General features: G+C 40.4%; 1 protein-coding gene across 3 annotated transcripts in view; it reads right to left on the bottom strand.

Annotated features, from left to right (window-relative positions):
• Positions 1-19,737, bottom strand: part of LOC132829878 (grainyhead-like protein 3 homolog) — a 98,171-nt gene that overhangs the window by 34,793 nt on the left and 43,641 nt on the right. For 2 of the 3 annotated variants that reach the window (XM_060847277.1, XM_060847279.1), the window contains 4 exons: positions 18,258-18,322; positions 16,942-17,098; positions 4,780-4,891; positions 2,842-2,936 (listed from right to left, as the gene is read on the bottom strand). In XM_060847277.1, coding sequence (XP_060703260.1) covers positions 2,842-2,936; positions 4,780-4,891; positions 16,942-17,098; positions 18,258-18,322 — 429 coding nt within the window. The remainder of the gene's footprint in view (positions 1-2,841; positions 2,937-4,779; positions 4,892-16,941; positions 17,099-18,257; positions 18,323-19,737) is intronic. The other variant, XM_060847278.1, reaches the window with a different exon arrangement.

The raw sequence follows: 19,737 nt of genomic DNA, 5'->3' as shown, positions 1-19,737 counted from the left end.
GCACTTAACACTACGGGCAATTTAGCATGGCCAATTCACCTGGCCTGCACACCTTTGGATTGTGGGAGGAAACCGGAGCACCCGGCAGAAACTCATACAGACACAAGGAGAACATAGATGGCAAAGTGTTGGGGTAACAGCAATGTCAATTTGAATATTTCTAGAAGATACGTGTTTTTATTAAGTTGAACTAGATGCAGAAGAGAAAAGATTCAACATCATCTGTTCTCTCAGAAAGTATGGTCAAGAAGGAGTGAGGGAGTGGTCATCTCTCAGTATACTTTCAGTGGAAATTCAAATGTCCTCACTACCCTATTTATCTCATTGTTTCCACATGACATTGACAAGAATGACACCACATTATCTTTTGTTGACATGGACATTGTTTTCACACTGGTGATATTGTCTAACATGACAGGTTAAGAACATTTCTCACAATCCAATAATCAATTCATCAATGAGGTTTGGGCCACAGCAACAGCATCAACTTGAATACCCTCACAATCTGTAATTTCACACATCCATGAATACTACTCCTCTATCAAAGTAGGTGGTGAATCCTGCTTCATTAACGAGCACATATTGGCGCGCCAAGAATAATGCCATGGATACCTTAAAATAAGGCACCAATACAATGAAACAACAACTCAAAACTAATGACACGCAACACCGCCAAGCATTAGCTTATGGATATAACTGAATAGTCCCACATCTCATATTGATAATAATAGTTATAATAAGAAAAAAAAGAATAAAGATCTGAATTGAGCCCTATTACATCTTCAATGATAGTGAAGAATCAAGCTTCCAAATAGAAGAGGAAACTCCATGAACATTGTCACTCACAATCACATTCTAGATAAAAGGTGAGCTCAGGAGGCAAAGCTGAAGTACATACATAATTGCTTCTTCCAAAAGTGTCATACACACAGTCTCTTCCTGAAATGCTGACAGTCACAGAGCCAATCATTCAGTTCGTCGTGGTCGACATGACAATAAGGAACAACTCAGTGCACTAAGTGCAGGAAACTCTCTGGGACCTCATGTTTATGCCTTAAAACTTGTCAAAAGTGAAAGGAATGAAATAGTCGATCTTTTGGCTAAGCTACATCAGTGCAATTACAAGTCTACCGTATCAAAATTGATATGACAAATTGCACAGTTATGTCCACAGAATTCTGAACAAATCCAACTCATAATTACTGTTCTATCTGTAACTTCTCAAACAGCCATACAATAATGAAAGAAGTAATCAGCCGTATCACCAGGTCTCACCAACTCATTAGTAACATACACATCCATAATTAGCTAAGAATCTGAGAGATCTATGCAGATTCTTAACTCATTACAGCCAGGTGACAAGAGCTGAAGAGTGGGGGAGAGTTCAGAGTGGTTGTCCTTGCCATTAACATATTTTACGGATTATGATCACAAATCGCTTTTACAAAAATGAAATTAATGAGGTCAGTAAAAAAAGTCTTCAATATTTGGAATCGCATGATGTATTTATGGTTGTTCAAAGCCAAACACAATTAGCTCCAGATTATAGCTGTTGGAATTTTGTGGGAGAGAACTCCAGATTTTCAGCTGGTTCCTTCATAAGTTAATAGTGGGGCTCTCTGCTAACAATTTAGAGTGTTCAGCTCTATTCACAACTTTGCAAGCCTACTATAGGACCTCTGCAGCATTCAGGGCACAGCTAATTAGTGGCAGGCAATAATATACCTTAACTAGTCTCTGGCCTGGACGTGCAAGCCATTCAATTATATTAGAAGAACTAAGAACAGGCAGTAACTGGTGACCTTGTCAGTGATGCCTACATTACTGCTTTCCAAAACATTTTTTCCCATTGTTACCCCATTTGATGTTTGAGTATTGCTGTGACCCCTGGACTGAGAATATTGAGGTTTTTGGTGGAAGGGAAAGGCAGTGTGTGGATACAGTGGTAAAAGTGGGGGTAGGAGGGGGGTGGGGCGAGAAGACAGGTGACAGGGAGATGGATTTGTGAGAGTGGGTATATCAGACAACAGTGCAACACGCTGCAAACATTCCCTTAAATACCGTACCTCCAAGATCATGTTCTAACATAAAACAAGAGCACTTCAAATTATCAATAGTAAATCATATTGATGCAGACAGAGCAATTCTGAATGTGCACACACACTGTGGGAACTTGTATGCAAAGGTGTAGTTAATAACGCTTTTCAGTTAGCAGGGTAACAGCTTTGAGGCAGACAGTTAGACCAAAAGCAGGCTGTGGAGAAAGTTGGAATCTTATGAAAAAACATAATTGAAAATAACTAACATCAAAACATCATTTTGGAAGCATGGATTATTAAGTATGTATGTAATATTTCAATTCTTGAGGCTTAAGTAGCTACATTTTTGATGCATATATACCATGGGTAAAATATTTTCGGGAAGCCATTTTGAGAAGTTTGGTTGATCTCATTTCTGGGACAGATTTCTGAACTGTTGTGACTAAAAAGATTTTTTTTAACAACTCTCTAGATTGACTAAGCTTCTACTTTCATTCCTGGTAATCTCATATAATGGTGACATTGATTTATTGCTGTTTTCTGAATAAAACATTGAGGCAAATGAGTAGAAGCGAAGTGAAATTTACATATCATATTTCAGATGGAGGTTTGGAAATATGACTGATTGCATAAATCTAGAGCCAGACAGTGTGGTAGATATGGATGGTAGACTGTATGCTTTGGGTAATATCTTGTTCAAAGCAATGACATATTGGTTCTGTTAAATCAAATTACTATTATCATTTTATGAATATCATTGGTGACTCGGGTTAGCCTGTCAAATCTCATACATCTGTTTTACCTTTGCTTCCTTGTTGGAATCCCAGATGAAAGACAGAGCATTAAATGCCACTTCTTCCACACAGTTGATTGTGTTGTTGCTTTCTTTGTAATCTGCTATAAAAACAAATGGTCAGAAAATCAGCCATGTCATGTATGCAATGGTGAACAAAACAATCCTTTGAGAGCAATGTCAGCACTGTCTTCCTAGTGATTTCATTTTGTTGAGATGGCATTTCCCATACACCAGCATTATTCTGGCCCAGTTTCCTGGTGGACACCACATTTCTGATGGAATTCCACTCCAAGACTTATCTCGCTATCCCCTGGCTGCTAGAACCTGGTAGTTGGACTGCCAATGCAACACCAGAAGAGACCACAGACAGGATAAGGGGCAGGAGAGCCTGAAGATCAAATCCCTGGGCCTACTTCCACCAGTTTTGGGGCAGGCATGATAGGTGGCAGAAACATGCATGGATTATTAGATTATCCATTGGAATCCTGGGCCCTCCCTCCTGCTATTATTTATATGGGGCAGACAGGGGAGGAGCACTCAGTGGTAGACACTGTGGGGGAGAGAAGACAAGGGAAATGTAGTCGAGGTACTAGGATCTCACTGCCCAAAGTCGCTATCCTTTTCCATTACTATTGTGTAGGTAAATCCAGCCCCAACTCTTCATAATAATATATTTCCAAGATATTGTTTTTACTCCACTTGTATAAAACTTGAAATTATGCTGGGTGCTTGAATCCCAGGCAGTGAAATTCATTTTAATTTAATCAAGAAAAGGCTTTGACAGATGTGAACTGAATGAACTTCTATGGTGCTGTACCCTTCCTTAGTTTTATATAAAAGCCTTCCTTTACTTGTTGAAGAACATAGGGCCTCTTGCATCTTCTAACCCTTCAGGAAAACTGTCCACTAATATCTGAACTGATCAAGTAAGGAATATTTTGGTTTTGATAAGCCCAAAAGTGATTGAGGTTAGTTTTAAATGTCTTTGCTTGAGTTATTTGTGTGGGATTTCAACAGATACCCCGTATTGACCTCTTGGTTGGTGATCTCGGAATTGACTTTGTTCTTTCTAAAGTCAGGGGTACAAAGTTCATTTCTAACAAGTGAGTGGAACAAGCAAACCATCTCACCAAGCACAGCCACTAAGCTCCATACAACACACACGTTAGGAGAAGGAATAGGTCACTCAGTCCCTCAAGCCTGTTTCAACATTTAATGAGATCACAACTGATTTAATTGTGGACTCAACTCTACATTCTTGCCTACCCCAATACTCTTTGGTTCCCCTGTTAGTCAACTTCATCGTTGCATTGTATGACTTTGCAATCACAGCCAAGAAACAAACCATTCAGCTCATTACATTGCACTGATAATTAGGCTCCACATGAGCTTCATATTTCTTGATCTAACCTTTAAGTGGCCCCAACCTATCATGCTGTTGATATGAGGCCCAATTCATGTCAGGAGATTGTTCTGACAATATTCAACCTTTGTAAGGTTGAGTATTGTCACCTTGGAGAACTTTTTTCCTCAACAGCACTGATATCTCTAACACTCTTGGCACAAATTTAGCTGAGGTATCATTCGGTTCTTTATGTGACAAAAGACATAATCACCAATTATAGTATTCCCTTTAAATCTAAGAGCCATGACTGTTTTACATGATTAAGTATTCTAAAAATTTCCCTGTGCATTTGACTTCATCAATTGGCTTATTCAAGAACTAATATAGTGGAATCCTTGCTGTAGGGATGTTGAATGGATCACGTGTAAAATGGATTTTGAACACATGAATAAAAATTAATGACAACTGATATTAAATGTTATGTACAGTATAGATTGGTATCAATGCTCAGCCCAAATTAAAACTGGAAAACAAAAGGAATTGAAAAATAAAATGCATTGATTGAGTGTGCTTAGGTCATGATAGCACCAATTTCTTACCAAAATCAATGACCCGTTGCTTAACTGTATGTTGTCGGGAATGCCAGTGTTTCCAATACTTCACTTGGTCCTCCGGAGTCTTTGCATTGTCAAAAACAGCCATGATCATACTCTACATGAGAGAATGCAATTATTGATCGATTATTATCAATTTAATTATTATACGCTTCCTTGTAACACATCGTCAAGAAATATCGATAGGACAGATTGTGAAGTTGTCATTTGTTAGTGTCGACACTGAGTGGAATACCAAAACTACTTAAATAATTAAGTGCTAAAGTGGCATGCGGGGATGAATATTTTCAAAATAATATGGGTATATATATAAATAAAATGAATTGCTCGTTATTTATAAATAGACTGCAAAGTGTTACATCACACTATTATCACATACAAATTGGAAAGAAATGAACAGAAATAATTTGGGCCTTAATTAATACAATTCAACTGACAGTCTACACAGTCCTTTTAATTCAGGAGGAATGAAAGCTGGAATTTAATTGAGGTGACCAGAGTCTCACCCACTGACTGAAGAGCTGGTGAGAATCCCCCCACCACCATTATCTCCTTTCCGGAATGCCCACCAATCAACCTCTTAACTGGGCAGCAGCAGACATTCCTCAGGATCAAAGACCGTAGGTGCAGAAATCCCACCCCAAGAGCCGCAGGCCAATCAGTGTACATTGCTCAGCAGTGGCACCAGGCAATGCTGGCTGTTGCTAATAATGCATTCAACCACACACTTGGGATCACAGAGAAACTCATATTTCCAGTGAGTCACCACCATTAATTGCCCAATCAGGAGGCTCTGTTGGCAGCAGGACAAGAAGTCTGCCCACAAGCTGTCCCAGTTGTCAGAAATAGGAAGGTGGCTCAGTCCCCACACCCACCCCGTGCTCTATCAAACTCACTCAGGTGGAGACAATTGAATTCCACCAGAGAAGCCTTGAAGTGGCCTAGGAATGACTGCTTTCTGACCAGGCTGCACTGCTCAACAATATCACGCTGATCTTACTAAAGGTTCAAAACCACAGCAAACACAGCAGTGCCTCCCATTCCACATTGTTTGAGAGTTGTTTCTGAAATGCTATTGCTAAAGATACATTTCAATGGGAATATTTAACAATTCACTTACCTAAACTTTGCATACATTAAACAGTGCTGCATTTTCACTATTACATGGTTTGTCCATTTAACGAGATATGTTAGCTTCAGGGACAATTTGGAAATAATTTTGTACTGCTTTAACTTATTTATTTCTTCATGACCAATCACTGAAGGGAATTTGACTCTCAATGTAAACTCCACTGAAGGCTTGGCCTTCCCTTTGGGAAATCCTGCTTTCCACACAGCCTCAGGATTAGAAAGTTAAAAATCACACAACACCAGGTTATAGTCCAACAGGTTTAATTGGAAGCACACTAGCTTTCGGTGGTTGTGATGAAGGAGTGGCTCTCTGAAAGCTAGTGTGCTTTCAATTAAACCTGTTGGACTATAACCTGGTGTTGTGTGATTTTTAACTTTGTACACCCCAGTCCAACACTGGCATCTCCAAATCAGGATTAGAAGGAATTGTGGAGAAACAATCTAAGGGAGATCTGAACCACATGAGGCACATTGTACTAATGTGCTATTGTTCAATTATACAACTCTACAAACGTTACAGCAGCTGCTTGAACATATCAAGTGAGGTCTCTCTACAGGTTGTGATTATGCTTCTGATGTCAAGGAAGCACTTGTAGAATGATGGACAGCTTGTTTTACAGTGATTCAATGTGTGAGGCTCTCAAGGTATAATTGTGCCTCGGGTTTCAATTGAACACAAATCTTGTTCGACTGCAATGAGAAAGCTGTACAGTCGCGAGGGTTTGACAGCATAGAGCACAAAATGTGGAACACAGTAAATAGCCCAAGACTGTATGTCGCATCATCCAAGGTTGGATACCACATGCTGGAAGAAAAAGTGCACTGCTCTCCTCTCTCAACTATCAAGCAATAGGTATGCGGCCACAGTACCATTCAGTCATTTGCCCACCAAAGCTGTTTCACATCCTCCTTTTGTACTTTTTCCATGTTGTTTCTCCTGCTCTTACCCACTGCCTGCCTCCCACCATGCTCCATTCCAACCCTCCCCTCCCTCCCACCCCCCCAACTGCATCATATTCCCCAAGCTGTCAAACAATTAAATTGAACATTGAAACATTATAAAAACCAAGATTTGGAGATGCTGGTGTTGGACTGGGGTGTACAAAGTTAAAAATCACACAACACCAGGTTATAGTCCAACAAGTTTAATTGGAAGCACACTAGCTTTCACCTGATGAAGGAGCGACGCTCTGAAAGCTAGTGTGCTTCCAATAAACTGGTGTGTGTGATTTTTAACTTTATAAAACCAACACATTGTTTCTTTTCTCTCTCCATAAATAGCTATTTATCACAGAATCACAAATTGCCCATGGACCATTGAATCCCTACAGTGTGAAAACAGGCCATTTGGCCCAACAAGTCCACACCGACCCTCCAGTGAGAAACCCACCCAGACCCATTCCTCTACCATATTATCCTAAATTTACCCCTGACCAATGCACCTAACCTACACATCCCAAAACACTATGGGCAATTCAACATGACCAATTCACCTGACCTACACATCTTTGGACTGTGGGAGGAAACCAGAGCACCCAGAGGAAATCCATGCTGACACAGGGAGAATGTGCAAACTGACACAGACAGTCACCCGAGGCTAGAATCGAATCTGGGTCACCGGCGCTGTGAGACAGCAATGCTAACCACTGAGCCACCATGCCACGTTATTGTGCAGAAGCAAGCCATTTAGCCCATTACGTCTACAGCAGCTCTCTGAATACACATCATAACTTTAGGTTTTATGCGTAATCCTGAGCAACATTTAAGTAATCATCTAAACCCATCCTGATTGCTTTGATTGTACCCAACGCCCACACTTCCAGGCAGCACATCTCACACCTGAACCACTCACTGCATGAAAAGGTTTCTTCTCACATCACATTTACTTCTTTGTTAATCACTTTAAATCTGTGCCCTCTCGTTCTTGAGCCATCCACAAACAGGAACAGTTTCTACCTATCTATTTTGTCCAGGACTCCCAGGATTTTGAAAACTTCAATCAACTCTCCTTCCCAAGAAGAACAAGTCCTAACTTCTCTAATCTATCCGCGTAACTGAAGTTAAAAATCACACAACACCAGGTTATAGTCCAACAGGTTTATTTGGAACACTAGCTTTCGGAGCAACGCTCCTTCATCAGGTGATTATCCAACTCATAACTGAGGTTTATCATCGAGTTGCCATTCATGCTGCACTTACTCCAATGTGCTCACAGTCTTCTCAAAATGTGGCTTCCAAAACTGTACAGTACACTCCATCTGAGGTCTCACTAATGTGTTATAAATGTTCAGCAGTAACCTCCCTGATATTGTATTCTATGCCACTATCAATAAAACCCAGGATTCTGTATGTTTTATTATTACTTCCTCTACCTTTCCTGTTACCTTTACACATATAGTACCTAGCCAGGTCTCTGTACTCCTCCACATTCTCTATTCTCTAAAACAAAAAGCCTTGGTTTTATATTATCTCTCCATTGTTATCGTACACATCCCTTTCAATTTAATCTACTTGATAAATTTTCCTGAATCTCTCAGGTTCTTACAGAAAGAGCCATCAATAGTTCCTGAAATGAGCTGACCCGGGAACATTATTGGCGGTTAGTTCACTGTTCTGCCAGTTTGCTTTATATCAGTTTAGGCAGAAAGGTCAAGAGGCTGAAATTCATCATTGTTTCTCTGTGGTGGGTGACTGCTAGGATCCTCCAAACATTTTTTTCTAGATTAGATTAGATTACTTACAGTATGGAAATAGGTCCTTCAGCCCAACAAGTCCACACCAACCCGCTGAAGTGCAACCCACCCAGACCCATTCCCCTACATTTACCCCTGCACCTAACACTACAGGCAATTTGGTATGGCCAATTCACCTACCCTGCACATTTTTGGACTGTGGGAGGAAACCGGAACACCCGGAGGAAACCCACGCCGACATGGGGAGAATGCGCAAACTCCACACAGTCAGTTGCCTGAGGCGGAAATTGAACCCGGGTCTCTGGCGCTGTGAGGCAGCAGTGCTAACCATTGTGCCACCGTGCCGTCCACAATCTAATTTAATCTTAACATGGCTTTGAAAAGGAATCAGGTTGACTACCTCAAATACAGGGAGGAGAGACAGACAAGGTCAGGGTCTCGTGCTGGAGATGCCCGAGTGCAAGGCCAATATCGGTTTGTGTCCACTTATCCCTTGCTAATAAGATTTGGTTTTGCTCACCCCAGTCTTTGGTGAAGTCAGCAGGAAGGACAGAGGTGGGTGCAAATCCTCAGCTCAGGCTCTCAAAGTTTATCTTGGAACACAGAATCAAAATTGCCTTTGAATTCATCAACCAACACAATTGCTCCATAAAAGTTTTATGAAACAGAAAATCAAATGTAAATGTTGGAAATGTAAAACGAAAACCTCACTTGTTCGATGAAGGGTTTATACTGAAATATTAATGGCTTTATTTTCACTCGGCAAGTAATATCCAGTTAACTATTTCTAACATTCTCTATTTGATCTTATTTAATAAATAGAAATTATTTAGATGGAGATTTCAATGTAACAGAGATGTGAAAACTAAGCAAACAATAACAACCTCCTGTGCCAATAAAAGAACCCATTGAAAATTGTCACTAGTTCATCCACCTTCTAAAACTCAACTGAAACATGAGTCACTTAGGGACCCTTTTACAAGTGAATACATGCTAATATTTATTTGTATGCCCATCAGGAAGGGTACGGTGATGTAAAGAAAAAAAACATGCGCAAGGAATGAAGGTGCTATTAAGCAGATGTTTTTAAAAAATTTATTCACAGGATGAGGGCAGTGATAGCCAGGTCAGTATTTATTCCCAATCTCTAACTGCCCAAAGAGCAGTTAAGTGTCAATCACATTACTGTGGATCTGGAGTCACGTGTAGGCCAGACCAGATATGGCTGTTTCCTTCCCTAAGAAAATTAGTGAACCAGATGGGTTTTTCTTGACAATGGTTTCATGTTTACCATTAGTCTCCTAATTCCAGACATTCATTGAATTGAAATTTCACTATCGACTATGGCAGATTTGAACCTAAGTCCCCAGAACATTAGTTGAGTTTCTGGATTAATTGTCAAGTGAAAACACCACTCAGTTTTACCTCTCTTCAAATAAACCATAGGTACATATATACAAACATTGAATGATGAATTGGGTGAGATTTCATGAACATCCTCAGTGTTTTGGAAGAATAATCAAAGCCTCTTAAATGGATTTATATCATCAACAGCATGTTGCTAATCCAGAGCTTTGACGGATGACTTGATTTCAGGTTGGATAGTAATCAGTTTGAGGAGTAATAAAGTATCAGACTTTCTACTGTCTATGGAAGATTTAACTTCAGAAAACAAAATCCAATTCACAATGCAGGCAGAAATCAGACTCCAAACAGGGCAGTACTACCAGGGAACACCAGGGCTTCGAGTGAAATGGTCAGATGAGATTCAATTTGCTCAAAAAAAATGTCAGAGAGGGAATCAACACCATTGGTCATGCTGTATTGTTCAAGATGAGATTCCAAATAGAATTACAAATACAACGAATGCCCAGCAAGTGGAGCTATATGCTATGAGTGTGGCCATCTGGGTAAGTTTAGAAAATGTTGCCAGTTAACAGCCCCTTATCACCTCACAAACAAAGAAGAGTTCCTGCAAAAGGAAAATTTATTGAGAAATATAAATCATATGACCACAAGTAGGAAGCCATTCAGCCAATCGTGTCTGCTCAGCCATTCAGTCCGGTCATAACTAATCTGTAATTTACAATCTCAATTTCCTGCCATTTCTTTATAACAATTGTTCCCCTTGCTAATTAAAAATCTGTCTATCTCTCCCTTGAACATATTGAATGAAACAGCCTCCATAGCTGTCTGTAGTAAATAAGTCCACAGATTCAATACCCTCCAAGAGAAGAAATTCCTTCTCTTCTGTGTGTTAAGTGGCCAACCCCTTAATCTGAGATTATATCCTCTGCTCCTAGACTCTCCCACAACAGTCCACAAGTTTTTGCATCTCATTTGTCAATGTCCCAAAAAATCTTATCTGTTTCAATAAGGTCACCTCTCATACTTCTAAATTCCAATGAGTACAGGCTCAAACAATGCAACTTTTCCACATAACAAAATCTCTCCATACCCAGGATCAACCTACTGAACCTTCACTGTACTGCCTCCAATGGCAATATATCTTTCCTTAGATTAGGAAGTCAAAACTGTTCACAATTGGTTACATCATGCAACAATGACAAAATTCAAGAGGTTATGCTTACACGGTAAAAGGTCAAGACAACATTGCAGAGGGAGATCAAGGGAACTCAGAACAGATTCTTGACCATCAACTTGAAGGTACAAGATTAAAAACAGAATTTAATCATGACACAGGAGTAGTTGTGTCAATAATGGCAAACAGCTTGTCATGATTGAAGTCTGAGAGTCAGCTGAGCAAATATAAAACTTCAAGATCCAGGAGGCATCATTTTTCAGATGCATGGGCAAATCATAGAGTCATAGAGTCAAACAGGTGTACAACACAGAAACAGACCCTTCAGTCCAACTCATCCATGTTGACCAGATATCTCAACGCAATCTAGTCCCACCTGCCAGCCTCCAGCCCGTATCCCTCCAAACCCTTCCAATTCATATACCCATTCTGATGCCTTTTAAATATTGCAATTGTACTAGCCTCCACCACTTCCTCTGGCAGCTCATTCCATACACGTACCACCCTCTGTGTGAAAAAGTTGCCCTTTAAGTCTCTTTTATATCTTTCCCCTCTCACCCAAAACCTATGCCCTCTTGTTCTGGACAACCCCACCCCAGAGAAAAGACTTTGTCTATTTATCCTATCCTTGCCTCTCATGATTTTACAAACCTCTATAACGTCACCCCTCAGCCTCCGATGCTCCAGGGAAAACAGCCCTAATCTATTCAACCTCTCCCTATAGCCCAAATTCTCCAACCCTGGCAACATCCTTGTAAATCTTTTCTGAATCCTTTCAAGTTTCACAACATCTTTCCGATAGGAAGGAGACCAGAATTGCATGCAATATTCCAACAGTGGCCTAACCAATGTCCTGTAAACCCACAACATGACCTCCCAACTCCTATACCCAATACTCTGACCAATAAAGGAAAACATACCAAAAGCGTTCTTCACTATCCTATCTACCTGTGACTCCACTTTCAAGGAGCTATGAACCTGCACTCCAAGGTCTCTTTGTTCAGCAGCACTCCCTAGGACCTCACTATTAAGTGTATAAGTCCTGCTAAGATTAGCTTTCCCAAAATGCAGCACCTCACATTTATCTAAATTAAACTCCATCTGCCATTTCTCAGTCCATTGGCCCATCTGATCAAGATCCCATTGTAATCTGAGGTAATCTTCTTCGCTAGGAGAAAGTGAGGACTGCAGATGCTGGAGATCAGAGCTGAAAAATGTGTTGCTGGAAAAGCGCAGCAGTCAGGCAGCATCCAAGTAGCAGGAGAATTGACATTTCGGGCATGAGCCCTTCTTCAGGCTCATGCCCAAAACATCAATTCTCCTGCTCCTTGGATGCTGCCTGACCTGCTGCGCGAATCTTCTTCGCTGTCCATTACACCTTGAATTTTGGTGTCATCAGCAAACTTACTAACTGTGCCTCTTATGCTCACATCCAAATCATTTATATAAATGATGAAAAATAATGGACCCAGCACCGATCCCCATGGCACTCCACTGGTCACAGGCCTCCAGTCTGAAAAACAACCCTCCACCACCACCCTCTGTTGTCTACCTTTGAGCCAGTTCTGTATCCAAATGGCGAGTTCTCCCTGTATTCCATGAGATCCAAACTTGCTCACCAGTCTCCCATGGGGAGCCTTATCGAACGCTTTACTGAAGTCCAGATAGATCACATCTACTGCTTAGCCCTCATCAAACCTCTTTTTTACTTCTTCAAAAATCTCAATCAAGTTTGTGAGGCATGATTTCCCACACATAAAGCCATGTTGCCACCCAAGTTGACAAGGTTGTTAAGAAGGCATGCAGTGTTTTAGCTTTTATTAATAGAGGGATCGAGTTCTGGAACCATGAGGTTATGCTATAGCTGTACAAAACTCTGGTGTGACCGCACTTGGAGTATTGTGTACAGTTCTGGCTACAGCATTATAAGAAGGATGTGGAAGCTTTGGAAATGGTGCAGAGGAGGTTTACTAGGACATTGCCTGGTATGGAGGGATGGTCTTACAAGGAAAGGCTGAGGGACTTGAGGCTGTTTTCGTTGGAGAGAGAAGGTTGAGAGGTGACTTCATAGAGACATATTAGATAATCAGAGGATTAGATAGGGTGGACAGGGAGAGCCTTTTACCAAGTATGGTGACGGCGAGCACGAGGGGATACAACTTTAAATTGAGGGGTGATAGATATAGGACAGATGTCAGAGGTAGTTTCTTTACTCAGAGAGTAGTAAGGGTATGGAATGCTTTGCCTACAACGGTAGTAGATTCACCAACTTTAAATACATTTAAGTCATCATTGGACAAGCATATGGATGTACATGGAACAGTGTAGGTTAGATGGGCTTCAGATTGGTAGGACAGGTCGACAGCAACATCAAGGGCCGAAGGGCCTGTACTGCGCTGTAATGTTCTATGTTGACTATCCCTAATCAGCCCTTGCCTTTCCAAATATATGTACATCCTGTCCCTCAGGATTCCCTCCAACAACTTGTCCACCACCAATGTCAGGCTCACTGGTCTATAGTTCCCTGGCTTATCCTTCCCACCTTTCTTAAACAGGGGCACCACGTTAGCCAACCTCCAGTCTTCCGGCACCTCACCTGTGACTATCAATGACACAAATATTTCAGTAAGACGCCCAGCAATCACTTCCCTAACTTCCCACAGAGTTCTCGGGTATACCTGATCAGGCCTGGGGACTTATCCACTTTTATGCGTTTCAAGACATCCAGAACTCCCTCCTCTGTAATATGGACATTTAATCGCTCATCAGTCCCTAAAAAATGCTGGCCCATAATTTTTAGCTTGTTTTTGTTCTAATCCAATCCTGATAGATCAGTTGTTCAATTTTCAATAGTTTGTACTTTTTTTCCTAATAATTTGCAATTCATTAGGAACTATGTATGCATTACACTAAAAACAAAAACAAGATCTGTATGTATATTTGTATCCCTGCTGAACCATTTGCTGGAAATAAATGCATTTAATGGCCTAGAACTTCATAGAAACTTGCACTTTTGTAATGACACTTCAAAATCACAAAAGCTCTTGAATGGTACACAAAACTGAATGCCACTATTTAAACCAAACCAAAGTTCTCTGCACCTTTGAGCCACTGTCTGGGTGCTGTCAGAGGAAGTGAAAAGCTAGTAGCTGTGTTCACATTGAAATCAATGGCAATTATGAATTTCCTAGTTTAACTCCAGCTTTTGTGCTGCTGACACTTAGCCTGGTTAATAATGATGTTAGTGCCTTGGTGATGGAATGATAAATGACTGAATACATGGTTCATGTGAACCAGATCTTAACTCCTGTAAATATGAAAAGCCAGTTTCATATGATGTTCATGCCATTCTTCAATTCAGAAAGAGCATGAGCTCAGACTTTTCATGTACGAAAGGGATAAATTAATCATCTATGAATGTTCACTGTTGACTTTGAGTTGTTATTGTGTCATTACTTTCTCAGGGCAAACTAACATTGAGTGTGTAGCAGATGGCGGAACATCTCACATGCTAAACTACAGTTTATCATTTAGATTATGAAGTGTGGATCCAAATGTTTAAGGTTTAAAGTTTAAAGTAGCACTCCTTTGACATGCATTACTAGGATGTGGAAGTGCCATTGAAGGACTGGGGTGGACAAAGTTAAAAATCACACAACACCAGGTTATAGTGTTGCGTGATTTTTAACTTTATATGTTACTAAATACAATGCAGCTGTACAATGCCTATGGGGGAATAATCTGATTGTTATTTTGGTATATTTTTCTGTGAAGGAAACCACCCAATCATCACACATTCTCTCCATAAATACTGACTCGCCCACTGAGCACTTCCAACATTTTCTGCTTTTACTTTTAAGATTTCCCAACATTTGCACATTCTGCTTTCTGAAGGTGAAAGTTAAGTTAGCATCCTGATAAAGGCTCTCAGCCCTCACTTTTAATCCTGTATAATGTTGTTTTCAGTTTAAGAGAACACATAAGTTACTGTAAGCCCAGTAATAAATTCACACAGGGATACCCCAAAACAACAGCGCACGTGATGGACAGTTTCGGAAGTTCTTAAATAACAAGAACCAATAAGATTTCTTGACTCCATCCAAAGATATTTCCAACATTCAAAAACTCCCCAAGATAACATGAAAAATATTGTTTGATTCTTAAATCAGGATGAAGCTTAAATTCTTCACATACTTCTCAGTGCAGATTTAAAAGATGGATTTGCATATTTTTTTCCCATTAGAAGATGCTTCCTTTTATTAAATTCAGTAACCTCCCTTGGTTCACAAAACGAGTGGAAATGCAGATTTGTGGGCAATGTTTTCCCCTTCCTAGAAGTGACAGCACAGGTGGCAAAAAGGGCAAGTAATCAGGCAGATTGGCACCAGACAGACACCTGCCAACTTTCCCCTCACCTCATCAATCAAGATGTGGCATGAGATCCATGGACAATCTTCCCAACCTCCTGCCAATAGATTTCCTTAAGTGATTAACTAATGACCACTTAAGGGTCGCAAGCTTCAAGTGATAACAGGATCAATTATTGGGGCAGGCCCAGTGCTGTTTCTGCCCTAACACACCCTCCCTCCCTGTCACCCGAGTCTGTAAACAGCTCACAGAAACTCCACCACACAACCCCAGCACTATGTGCCCCAAGGGCCCTAGAACCTGGCTCTTAGTTATTGTCTTCTGATATATCTCACTTTCTCACACTCTGACAATTACCTGGCATCCTGGGAGGTGAGAGAAATGACTGCCTTCCTGGTGGACACCAGCCTGATAAATTAGAGTGGAGGGATTACATTTGCCCCAGTCTGGGAATAGTTGGGAGCATGAATGGAGCAGAGGCTGATTGTAAAATTCCACACTCTTGACTCTTAACATTCTCTCCTGCATTTCTCACTCTGTGACTTCCCCCAAAATAAAGCACTTACTTCTCTCCAGTCCTGGTCTTCAGGGCTGAGCAGCCTAGGCCTCTGCCAAGTGCAGTGATTGTAATAGATGAGACAGGTGGACCCTCATAGAATCTGAATTCCCTGATTGGACCAGACTAACAGCCCCAATCAGGGACCCCTGACTGACCGACAAGAATAGGATTGTCAGACATCCTGATCACTCTGACAGCTGGCTCTAAGGGAGCTGGATCAGCATCACAGACACTCCATGTGTAAATAAAGGGTGACTTGGTGGCGGGATACCGACCTCTGTAGAGTTATTTCAACAATCCTCTGCAACTCGCAATATTCACCAGTCTCTGAATGACTGACAGCACCAGATGTGGCACTTGATAGATGGAGAAGCACTTAACCTGCCTGTTTGCAATTAATCCTGAAGACGTACTTGGTGGAGGTGGGGAGGGTTCTTACGTGTAACATAACATTCTAGATTTGCCAGCAAGTATCAAGGTTTGGTAAACTTTTCCTTCCCCATGAGACCATACCTTTGATATGGATATACATCTAAACCACACATTCCTGAAACTCAGGGTGATGGTGTGTCTATTTTAACACTCACTGATGAGAGACCCATTTCTTCTAGTTTGTAGTCTGCAATTAAAGGATGGAAATGGCCGAGGAGAACATATTAGCAAGTTCAGCACGACAGGCTCTATTTCAAACAACACATCTGGTGTCCATGTTAACAAAACATATCACCAATTTAAAATATTGCTAGAAGATCAAGTGGGTAAGAAAGCACATCAACTGAGCAGCAAATCTCGTTAACTGTGTAAAAGGAAGTCTACATTAATGAAGCTGAGGTGAGAAATCCAAAATATCTTACTCGAACTTTGGTTGAGGATGATTGCAGACACTTGTCACTGTGCATAGCTTTCAAAGTGATGGGGTAAAACTGTCCCTTGTTGAGGTAACCCATCGATTCCTCTCCTGGTCTCTGGTTGACAGATTTAGGTGCTTCAAGCATATATTCAAAATCCACTCTTAAAAAATGAAGGAAGAAAGTCTGAATACACTAATGCTGAATATTTTGCTTTTTCTTAGAACAAATTAGAGCTAATTTTCCAAATTTATCCTTCCTTCCTGCTGTGGCTACTGCATTTTACATCAGAACATTTACATTCATGGGCAGCATGGTGGCTCACAGCACCAGAGATCCGGATTCAATTCCTGCCTCAGGCAACTGTCTGTTTGGAGTTTGCACATTGTCTGTGTGGGTTTGCTCCAGTTTCCTCCCACAGTCCAAAATGTGCATTGGCCAGGCTAAATTGCCCGTAGTGTTAGGTGAAGGAGAAATGTGGGTCTGGGTGAGTTGCTCTTCGGAAGGTCGGTGTGGACTTGTTGGGCCGAAGGGCCTGTTTCCACACTGTAAGTAATCTAATCTAATCTAAATCTGGCAATGCGTGGGTAACCTTTTGACAATTTAAATATGTGTCAGCAAAAGTCTGAGGAGTTGAATGACCTCATTCTTTCTGTAAGCTTCAATGCTGAATTTCTGTCTGACAACACAAAATCAGAATAATGTCTCCATCGCATTTTCTCAAAAAAAAGCAGACTTATGATTATACATCTGTGATGTAGAAACTTAGAAAATGAGAAACCTTTACTAATCATTGTTGATATTTTTAAATTGTACTCTACAGTTTCCATTGAGGAAATTATGTCAACTCCAATTAGTCCCAGTTAAACTATGCCCAGAATTGTCATATATTTTGCTTGTAAATAAAAAATTAATCCCAAAAGAAGGATTAAGATTCATTTTTTATTAGCATCTTGTCTTGAATTTAACTGAATTTCCATATCAATTCTGATAGATATGTTACATATGTTATTTAGGTTATTTTCCATTTTGTGCGAGAAATTGCTTCCTGGATCTTTTCTGTAATTAGAGGGGATTCTACACAGTATGAAACTGAAGTAGATTCAGCGTTCTGTTTGTAATATCAGTTTTTTTTAAATGAGAGCATCATTTGTATCATAAAAATACTTTGTGCTTATGAAAATATGGTCTCAAGTGGATTTAAACATAAATTTTGTGTCTTTTCATCACACCTTAAGTGTTGTGTTTTCATTAAAAAATTGGAAAATGCAATTCTGTAAATTACTTTACCTCATGGTACAAATTCTGGTGGGTATACCTACCTCAGTTTATCAGGTGTAACATTTTCCTCAACACAGGGTGGTTTTATCAAATCATTGAGGAAGGCCTAGATAACAAAATGGAAAAGATTGTTCAGTTAGTTACATTTGTATTATTTCTTCAAGGTTCCTGTTTCAGGCCTTTCTCTTCATTTTAGTAAAATCGGTCTATGTGCAGTGCAATTGAGCCAAAAAACCTTATATTATCTTTTGTCAATGTGCAGCAGGTAGATTTAAACATAGAAGAAGCTTTTCCCAGCATTTCATAGATTGCTCATTTCATAGAAGGCCAGTAAGCTTATCCATTGAGAAAATCATGTTCCTAAATTAAGTAAAAATCGTGTTTTGGAATATAGCTGATTTTGGTTGAGGATTAAATTCTGTGGCAGTGCAGTTATGGAGATAGCTCCATTGTTAAACATCAAACTATGCTATAAATATTGCCACTGAGCAGTGTGTAAGTGAAGCAACCAAATTAGGAATAGCCTAGATTCATTCAAAAGGCTGCATTGAATTATTTGATCCAGGGGCAACAAACCAAATGTTACCACAGGTCTCATTTAGGATGAAGTGAAGCAGTTTGCTAGGGTTCTGACTCCTCATTAGTATCTCGTGTTCCTCGTTGGAAGTGAGATGTTGTGGAAGAAAATTTCAGGTTTTATTATTATAGTTCTGCCTCCCAACACAACTGTGATAACACATGAAGAGAGCTCAAAAAATATAACCCCATAAATAATTAGTTTTATTATTCATTCATGGAATGTGGGCTTTGTTGCCTAGGAGCAAGTGAGGACAGCAGCTGCTGGAGATCAGAGTCAAAGGTGTGGTGCTAGAAAAACACAGCAGGTCAGGCAGCATCTGAGGAGCAGGAGAATCAATGTTTTGGGCATAAGCCCTTCATGAATCCCTGATGAAGGGCTTATGTCCAAATTATCAATTTTCCTGCTCCTCGGATGCTGGCTGACCTGCTATGCTTTTCCAGCACCACACTTTTGGCTTTGTTGATGCCCAGTCCAATGTTTATTGCCCATCCCTAGTTCCCCTTGACAAGGTGACAGTGAGCTGTCTTCTTGAACTGCTACAATCCATGTGCTGCAGGTAAACCCGGAAAGCTGTTAGGCAGGGAGTTCCAGATATTGAAACAGTAGCACTGAAGCAACAGCGATATACTTCCACGTTAGAATGGTGAGATGCTTGGTGGTGTTCCCATTTATCTGAGGAACTAGTTCTTTTAGATGGTAATGGAGTTGAGTTAGGAGATGCTGTCTTAGGAACCTTGGTAAATTTCTGCTTAGTATCTTGTTAATAGTGCACACTGCTGTTACTATTATGTATCAGTGTTGGAAGGAGTGAATGTTTATGGATATGGTATGAAACTGAGTGTTGTTGAAGCTGCACTCATCCAGGCAAGTGGACAGTATTCTATCATACTCTCGACTTGTGCCTTGTAAATGGTGGACGGTCTTTAAGGATTCAAGAGGGG

This window comes from Hemiscyllium ocellatum, chromosome 30 (assembly GCF_020745735.1).
Source record: "Hemiscyllium ocellatum isolate sHemOce1 chromosome 30, sHemOce1.pat.X.cur, whole genome shotgun sequence".
NCBI lineage: Eukaryota > Metazoa > Chordata > Chondrichthyes > Orectolobiformes > Hemiscylliidae > Hemiscyllium > Hemiscyllium ocellatum.
This window is presented reverse-complemented; position numbering and strand designations above follow the sequence as displayed.